At 40.0% G+C, this 9,545-nt stretch overlaps 1 protein-coding gene across 1 annotated transcript; it reads left to right on the top strand.

Moving 5' to 3' along the window:
• The first annotated feature begins 6,074 nt into the window (after positions 1-6,074).
• Positions 6,075-9,342, top strand: LOC126249072 (uncharacterized). Its single transcript, XM_049950724.1, has 4 exons — positions 6,075-6,135; positions 6,463-6,786; positions 7,619-8,371; positions 8,888-9,342. Exons 1-4 carry the CDS (start codon positions 6,090-6,092, stop codon positions 9,340-9,342), a joined length of 1,578 nt encoding a protein of 525 aa, XP_049806681.1. The 5' UTR covers positions 6,075-6,089.
• Positions 9,343-9,545: the final 203 nt, after the last annotated feature.

The raw sequence follows: 9,545 nt of genomic DNA on the forward strand, positions 1-9,545 counted from the left end.
GACAAAAGAAAAATACTTGCAAAACAGTTAAATAATCTTGCTGATGTCTCTTGTATTTGTTTATCTGAACACTGGTGCAAGGCTAGTGAATTAAGTGTCATAAATATAAGCAAGTTTAATTTAGCATCACATTATTGCTGAAGTGTTTTTAAAAATGGTAGGGTATGCATTTACTCTAGAGTAGGGCTGCAGTTCAAAGTGAAAACAGAATTGGACCATCTAAATATAGAAAAACATTTTGAATCATGTGCCATAGAGTTAAAAACTGAGGAGAAGAGTGAAAAACTAGTTGTAATTACAATATATATATCTCCACTGGGTGACAAAAACATATTCTTCAAAAAAATAGAAGCAGCATTAAACTCTTTTTATAGTAATGAAGTGAAATTATTTTTATGTGGATATTTTAATATTAACCTGTGAATTAAAAGTGATGAAAAAAGACAGCTTTTGAGTATACTCAGCAGCTTCCACATGAAACCACTCTTTACAGATGCCACCAGAATAACAGAACTGTCATCTTCTCTTTTAGACAATATTTTCACAAATATGGAGAATGGTATCACTGAGCCACTAAACGTAAACTTAGGTCTTTCGGATCACAATACACTATTAACATACATAAATTACTCTATCCCCAAGGCAGTAAAATATAAGTGGGGATACAAAAGGCACTTCTATATAGAAAAAGTGAATACTTTTATCCAGTTGTTAGCTAATGAAACCTGGGAAGATGTCTTTGCACAAACAACAACCGAGGAATCTTTCAATGCTTTTTCTAGTACATTCATATCCCTATTTGAGATGTGTTTCCCAAAAACGCTCACAAAGATCAATGTCATGCCTAGGAACACAAGCCAGTGGATAACACCTGCTATTAGAGTATCTAGTCAAACACTAAAACATATCAGTCAACTCAAAAAAGATAACAAAGATGAACACTTCTCAGATTATGTTAAGACATACAAGAAAATTTACAGGAAGGTGATCAAAAAAGCCAAGACAATGCACAATGACAGTGTAATTGCTGGGTCAGCAAACAAATCGAAAGCTATACGGAATGTAGTAAAAAAAGAAATAGGCCCAAGCAAAAATGTTAGAAATCCAGATGACTTTGTTTTAAAAGATGATCAAGGTGTGCTAGTCAGAAATCTTACTTTAGCAAATTACATTAATGACTACTTCATAAATAGTCCAATCAATCTGAGTAAAAATTGTTCTAAGATTAGTAGAACATCAATCCCAGAAGAACAAAGTGTTAATTCATTATTGCTACCTCCCACAAACAAATTGGAAGTTAATTGAATAATAAAAACAATGAAGAATAAAATGTCCTCAGGGGTTGATGAGATACCTTGCTCAGTCATGATGAGATGTGCTAGTGTCATATCACACCCACTCTCACACATCATAAACATATCATTTTCAGAAGGTGTCTTTCCACAACGATTAAAAATTGCAAAAGTAAAACCATTGTATAAAAAGGGCAATATACATGAAGTGGGAAATTATAGACCAATAGCTTTATTATCAGTATTTTCAAAAGTAATAGAGACAGTCATGAAAAACAGAATTACAAATTACCTCGAGAAATTCAATCTATTGTCTGTAAACCAACACGGCTTTCGCAAAGGAATGAGTACAGAGTCAGCCATTACCCAATTCATTGAAAATATTGTAACGGGGTTAGATAAGAACAATAGTGCAATAGGAATAAATTTGGACCTCTCAAAGGCATTTGATACTGTCCAACACGATATCCTGCTAGACAAATTAGAATATGTTCGTATACGAGGAGTAGCTAAAAAGTGGTTTCAGTCATATCTCCATAATAGGAAACAGGTAGTAGAAATTGCAACAACAAACAGTAAAAACCAAAGTATTGTTTACAGATCGGATATTCAGACTGTGCCAATTGGGGTACCGCAGGGGAGTGTTCTAGGACCTCTCCTATTTCTTCTTTACATAAATGATATCAAGATTCCAGTAAATGGTACTCATATAACCCTGTTTGTGGATGACACAAACATTGTAGTAACTGACATAAACCGGGTATTGCCAACATCTGCAACCAGAGTTATAGAATATTTGCAAAATTGGTTTGAAGTGAACAAATTAACCATAAATATCTCCAAAACTAATTATATCCATTACAGGAAAGCAAAGTCACACTCTGATCTAGATCTCAGAATAAAAAATAAAGAAATTGTGAGAGTTGCTACCACAAAATTCTTAGGTGTACATATAGACGAAAATTTAGACTGGAAATCCCATATCCTGTATCTCTCGCATAAGTTAAGCTCTGCTTGCTTTGCTTTATGTGTTATTAGCTTTGTATGTAGTAGGGAATGTAGCAGAGCTGTTTACTTAGCTTATATACATTCTGCTATTACCTATGGCCTCACCTTCTGGGGTCATAGTAAGAAAAATCTCAAAACCATCTTCACTCTACAAAAACGAGCTGTTAGAATAATTACCAACAGTTCAAGGCTAACTCCTTCAAAGCAATTATTTAAACAGCTGAATATTCTACCCCTACCATGCCTCTATATACAGAAAAGTGTAATTAATGTAAAACGAAATATTAACAATTTCCAATCCAACTCGGATCTACATACTTACAACACAAGAAAGTGCAATGACATTCATATAAAAAGAGTTAACAAGGCTTTGGCGCAGAAACAAACAAACATACAAGGAAGCAGATTGTACACTCCTGGAAATTGAAATAAGAACACCGTGAATTCATTGTCCCAGGAAGGGGAAACTTTATTGACACATTCCTGGGGTCAGATACATCACATGATCACACTGACAGAACCACAGACACATAGACACAGGCAACAGAGCATGCACAATGTCGGCACTAGTACAGTGTATATACACCTTTCGCAGCAATGCAGGCTGCTATTCTCCCATGGAGATGATCGTAGAGATGCTGGATGTAGTCCTGTGGAACGGCTTGCCATGCCATTTCCACCTCGCGCCTCAGTTGGACCAGTGTTCGTGCTGGACGTGCAGACCACGTGAGACGACGCTTCATCCAGTCCCAAACATGGTCAATGGGGGACAGATCCGGAGATCTTGCTGGCCAGGGTAGTTGACTTACACCTTCTAGAGCATGTTGGGTGGCACGGGATACATGCGGACGTGCATTGTCCTGTTGGAACAGCAAGTTCCCTTGCCGGTCTAGGAATGGTAGAACGATGGGTTCGATGACGGTTTGGATGTACCGTGCACTATTCAGTGTCCCCTCGACGATCACCAGTGGTGTACGGCCAGTGTAGGAGATCGCTCCCCACACCATGATGCCGGGTGTTGGCCCTGTGTGCCTCGGTCGTATGCAGTCCTGATTGTGGCGCTCACCTGCACGGCGCCAAACACGCATACGACCATCATTGGCACCAAGGCAGAAGCGACTCTCATCGCTGAAGACGACACGTCTCCATTCGTCCCTCCATTCACGCATGTCGCGACACCACTGGAGGCGGGCTGCACGATGTTGGGGCGTGAGCGGAAGACGGCCTAACGGTGTGCGGGACCGTAGCCCAGCTTCATGGAGACGGTTGCGAATGGTCCTCGCCAATACCCCAGGAGCAACAGTGTCCCTAATTTGCTGGGAAGTGGCGGTGCGGTCCCCTACGGCACTGCGTAGGATCCTACGGTCTTGGCGTGCATCCGTGCGTCGCTGCGGTCCGGTCCCAGGTCGACGGGCACGTGCACCTTCCGCCGACCACTGGCGACAACATCGATGTACTGTGGAGACCTCACGCCCCACGTGTTGAGCAATTCGGCGGTACGTCCACCCGGCCTCCCGCATGCCCACTATACGCCCTCGCTCAAAGTCCGTCAACTGCACATACGGTTCACGTCCACGCTGTATGGCATGCTACCAGTGTTAAAGACTGCGATGGAGCTCCGTATGCCACGGCAAACTGACTGACACTGACGGCGGCGGTGCACAAATGCTGCGCAGCTAGCGCCATTCGACGGCCAACACCGCGGTTCCTGGTGTGTCCGCTGTGCCGTGCGTGTGATCATTGCTTGTACAGCCCTCTCGCAGTGTCCGGAGCAAGTATGGTGGGTCTGACACACCGGTGTCAATGTGTTCTTTTTTCCATTTCCAGGAGTGTATAACAAACTACCGGTAAAGATAAAAGAAATAAAAAAATTGTCTTCATTTAAAGAAGCAGTATTCAAATTTTTAATGATCAACTGCTATTGTAGTGTAAAAGAATACCTGGAATAGCTTCATACTAAACAATTATATTTATGTTCTCTGTGCCAATAGTAATTTTTATCTGACTGTTGCTATGATCTAAATAAATAATATGTACAAAAGTGCTAGAATTGTATGTGTTATATCTAAATATCAACTGTATATTCCATGTAAAAAGTCTTTCTCATACATCAATGTAAATAATCAAAGTTGTACATGCTATTTCAATGTAGTCTGATGTTATGTAGTCTACTATGCACATCTGTATTTTGTATAGTATTGTTCACCCTATATGTGTGTATATATATACTATGTTTTTTTTGACGAAATCCATGCAGTGTACATTGTCTCTGGATGAATAAACTACTACTACTACTACTACTACTACTACTACTACTAACATGCATCCAATTTTTTCCAATATTGGGTCAGTGTATTGTGTGAAGGCAGTGGCTGCTTCTTCCTCCCTGACTTCTTTCATCTCCACAGTTTTTACTGTTGTTGTGAGGTGGAGAACTCACCTAATCTGTCATTCTAGGTAACTGTTTTTTCAAAATACATTTCTGAGGTGTTCCACCTCCTAGGGCATACTCTCTACATCTGAAATGGTGTGCACTCTATGTACTAGTGTTTTGAGTACCCCATTCCTCTGCAAAGGGTGCTGGCAGCTGTCTACATACAAATACAGGTCAGTGTGCTCTTTCTTCTGGTACACACCATAGCCCAGGGTGTCATCAGCTCTTGTCTTGACCATGACATCTAGGAATGGTAATCCTCCTTCTGCTTTGGTCTCCATATTGAATTTGATGTTGGGATGTATGGAGGTCAAATGTGTACGGCTATCAAGGAGTTTATACCTTCCATTGGGCTAGATGATGAATGTGTCATCCATGTAACTGGAAAAAAATGGGTTTTCATTCAGATAACTCCAGGGCTTCCTCCTCAAAGTACTCCATAAACAAATTCAGGACCACAGGTGAGAGTGGGCTGCTCCTTATGACTCCTTCCATTTATTCTTTGTATTCTCCATTAAACAGAAAATATGTGGAGGTCAGGACAGGACTGAAAAGGTTCATGGTCTTCTCATCAAATTTCTTAACATTAAGCTCTAGGCCGGCTGGTGTGGCCGAGTGGTTATAGGCGCCTTAGTCTGGAACCGCGCGACTGCTACAGTCACTGGTTCGAATCCTGCATTGGGCATAGATGTGTGTGATGTCCTTAGGTTAGTTCGGTTTAAGTAGTTCTAAGTTCTAGGAGACTGATGACCTCAGATGTTAAGTCCCATAGTGCTCAGAGCCATTTGAGCCATTTTAGTTAAACTCTAGTGACTCTTGTATAGTATAACAGAACATAAGATCGTGTATGTCAGTAATTTCTTTACGTGTAACGTTTTATGTAAATATAGCCTTTGACTGCGAGTTTAACAACTAAGAGACAGTTATCTTTGGTCATGGGGAAAGGAGGTCGATCTTTGGCAGAGGTGGTTGAGACTTGCGTCTCGCGACCCGCTGGTCGCGATGCTGATTGGCTGACAGTTAAATTCATGACGTCATATACAGTAGCCAATCAGAAGCATAGGTGACATCTGAGCGAATGCAACATCTTTGCTACACACATTCTCGTATTCACAGTTGATGAGCGAATATCCTTGCACCTTGTGAGAGTGAGTTATTTCGTTGGAATGGCTGGTTCTGTTGCTTGTTATGTATGTGATAGAGAATATTCAGCAAGGAAGCATTTGAATGCTCATTTGAGAAATGTGCATAAAATTCAGCCAGGTGAAGAAGGTACGATAAAGTGCTCAAAAAGTGACTGTAGCTTTAAATGCAATTTCTTAGCCAAGTTGCGCCTACATGTGGAGCAGGAGCACATGGTTGAGATGGTAAAAGAAATTAGTGAATTTCAAACGAAGGACGGTAAGTAAAGTGTACACTGCCTACTTAAATTAATATCGTCCATTATTATTACATACTAGCCTGACCCGTGGCCATTAGATCTTGTTTTTGTTGGTCAATAGAACATGTGCTTATTTGAAAGCGTGAAAAGACGGATTTCACATTAACTGTAAACTTACTGTCTGCTACATTAAGTATAAGTTAAATTATTGCAAATTTAAATGATTAAAATCACACCAGTAACTCGTGAGGGTATCTTAACAGTGCACGTTTTTTTTTATTCCCGCTGTGTACTTTGCACTTATTGAATCTGAATGCAATTGTCTTTCATCGATGCTTTTGTTTTAGACTTTATGAAGTGGAAGTCTGAGGAGGAGAGAAAAACAAAAAGTAGTTTTGTCTCTAGTTATGGCACTAAGCGTTTAAAGGATGGCACTGCAAAAACCACCTTTGTATGCCACAGAAGTGGCACATTTTCTTCGAAGTCAGGTGGCAAAAGGTTGTGTAAGTCCCAGGGCACTTGCAAGATGGGAAACCATTGCGTTGCTGCCATAGAGCTTCACGAAGAAGAAAGTGGAATCTGTAGTGTCATTTACTACAGAACACATTTCGGCCACGACCAGAACATTGCTTTTCTGCATCTCAGTGGTTCTGATAGAGAAGCCATCGCTGGTGAGTATTACCTTAATTGTAGAATTTTGCTGGCCTTTCAGTGATCCCCAAGTAAATATGATGTGAAAGTTTCAGAATCCATTGTCAGGCTTGCTGGTAGTTATATGTAGTTGACTATTATTTTTGCAGTGAAGGAGCATTGTTTTTTTACTGCTGAGAAATTAATATTGTTATGGATATGTGATCTGGAGTAAAAGGTGTGAATATATCGATTGGCAGTTCATATGAATACAATTTGTGATGTTAGCTTGAAAGCAGTTGTAAAAGACCAGTTGTTGTGATCCATATTGACCACAATATTGGTGACTGTAATGCCATGTACTTAGGTGTGTGTGAGAGCAGGTGTAATGCATTACAGTAATACAAGTGTGGAAATAAGTTCTGAAATACTTGTTTCCCTGTGTTATTGCTTGCATCATAGTAGTCTATTTAAGAATAGATCATTAATGCATCTAATAGACTAAAGGCAGTACATTTATTGTTTCTTGTCCAGCATGTTAAACGTGTACTTGTAGACCTCGTAACCATTTGAAAATAGCCTTGGTAGCTGAAACTGGGAAATATCACATTGCAACAGGTGCTTTAATCAGGCCTGTTTATTCTCCCATCCCCAGTGTTTTAATAGTATCTTCAGTACTGTTGGAAGGGTACACTGAATATACTGTTAAGCCATTTATTAAACTATCTAGTTTATAAGTACTTAGCAAGTGTTATATTGCTTGAATTTATTTTATTGGGGGTGGTTAACTACAGTGTCCTTTCTGAATAGTGTTTTCATATACATACTCAGAATTGGCCTCTTTGTAGTTGGAGTAATTTTAAAATGTTGCAGGTAAAATTGCTGAGGGGGTCACTTTCCAGAGAATTCTGGATGATGTGCGGGACTCAGTTCATTCCAGCGGAGTGGAGAGGCTGCATCTCCTGACTCGACATGACCTTCATAACATTAAGAGAGACTTCGCCATTGGTGATGATCAACAGCATAACATTGATGAAGTCAGTGTTGGTATGTGGTTGGAGAAAATGAAAGACTGTGTTCTCCTCTATAAGAAAGAAGGCGAGGCCAGGGAAGATTTTGATGGGACTGACTCGGTGATAGTGTTAATGACTGACTACCAGAAGCAGTTATTACAGAGATTTGGACAAAATATTGTATGTGTAGACTCCACACATTGTACAAATGTTTACAAACTGTTGGTGACCACATTGTTAGTGGTAGACGATTTTGGTTCAGGTATGCCTGTAGCATTCTGTGTTTCAAATCGGGAGACTACTTCCATAATGACTCATTTCTTTAGTGCTGTGAAAGAGAGAGCTGGCATTATAAAAACGTCTGTATTCATGTCCGACGACACTAATACTTTCCGTAGTGCATGGTCACGAGTCATGGGACCTGCAGAAAATAATCTACTGTGTGCTTGGCACATAGACCGCAGCTGGCGGAATAATTTGAAGAAAGTCCATGGCAATGAAGAAAAGAAAGCGCTTGTGTACAAAGCTCTTCGTACATTGCTTGAAGAAGTGGACATAGACAATTTTAATGAGCTGCTGGAATCGTTCGTCGGGCAGCTTCAAGCAGATGAAGGTACAAGAGACTTTGGTGTATATTTCTCGTCAAATTACTTATTCCGGCCTCAGCAGTGGGCATACTGTCACCGTCGCAATCTGGGTATAAATACAAATATGCACCTTGAAGCAATGCATAGAGTTTTAAAATATTGTTATTTAGAGGGAAAAACAAACAATAGACTTGACAGACTACTTGTTGTGTTGATGAAATTGGTGCGTGACAAACTGTGTGCCCGAATGGTTAAATTGTATAAGGGTGGCCATTCATATAGAATAAATCTTATTGAGGCTCGTCATAAAGCTTCATGTAGTATTAAGGAGAACGACATTACAGTCAATACTGATGGTACAAAGTTTCATGTGAAATCCCAAACACATTGTGGTGTAACACATACTGTGATTTTAAATAACATTGAATGTAAATTGGAGTGCAAGTTGAAGTGCTCCAAATGTAATATATGTATACATGCTTTCAGTTGTTCTTGTGCGGACAGTTTAATTCATTTGAACATATGCAAGCACATTCATGCAGTGTCAATGACGTATGCATTACATTCAAGTGCCACATTTACACCAAGTGAAGCAACGGTGACAGAAGAGGCTTCTGCCATTTTGTGTTCACTGCAAACAAATACTGATGATCACGAGAACACATCTCTGGCCCGAGATCTAGTGTCCACATATCAAATTTTGATTAACCGTGTCAGTTCAGGTAAAGTGTCCACAGAAATCCTGAAGTCACTACAGAAGGATGCAGCTCATTCGCTGTCACTTTTTCAATCAGACTGCAGGGAAGCTTCACGACCCCCCAGCAACGAGAAGGTAAAAGTGCAACGAAGACATGGTAAATGTAACAAACAGCCAAAGGGCAATTTGAAGAAACCAACTCTTGCTGAAAAAGAAAATATTGTTTCAGCACTGAGGCAGCCTGAAAGTGAAATATTAAATGTTCACGTAGATTCTGACCATAATTACTGTCGGTACTAAGTTTTAGCTGTGTATGTGCTTCTGTACATTCCATGGTTTGTAGGCCTACTGGGGAAACTCGCCATGTAAAACAAAGAGTAACGCATTGTGCTTGGTACCCCTGTTGGTGATGTGGAAACCCAAGTGATTTTAATAAAGAAAATAAAAACGTTTGCAGTGTTATTTTTCAATTGATACCTTTATCCTTTTATTTGCATGTGCAA

This window comes from Schistocerca nitens, chromosome 3 (assembly GCF_023898315.1).
Source record: "Schistocerca nitens isolate TAMUIC-IGC-003100 chromosome 3, iqSchNite1.1, whole genome shotgun sequence".
Classification (NCBI taxonomy): Eukaryota; Metazoa; Arthropoda; class Insecta; order Orthoptera; family Acrididae; genus Schistocerca; species Schistocerca nitens.

Bases quoted from the DNA above. Each gene is read 5' to 3' on its own strand.
- LOC126249072 (XM_049950724.1), top strand. From the start codon at position 6,090: ATGGTTGAGATGGTAAAAGAAATTAGTGAATTTCAAACGAAGGACG. The intron at 6,136-6,462 runs GTAAGTAAAGTG...CTTTTGTTTTAG, and splicing joins TGAATTTCAAACGAAGGACG to ACTTTATGAAGTGGAAGTCT. The intron at 8,372-8,887 runs GTACAAGAGACT...ACATTCATGCAG, and splicing joins GCAGCTTCAAGCAGATGAAG to TGTCAATGACGTATGCATTA.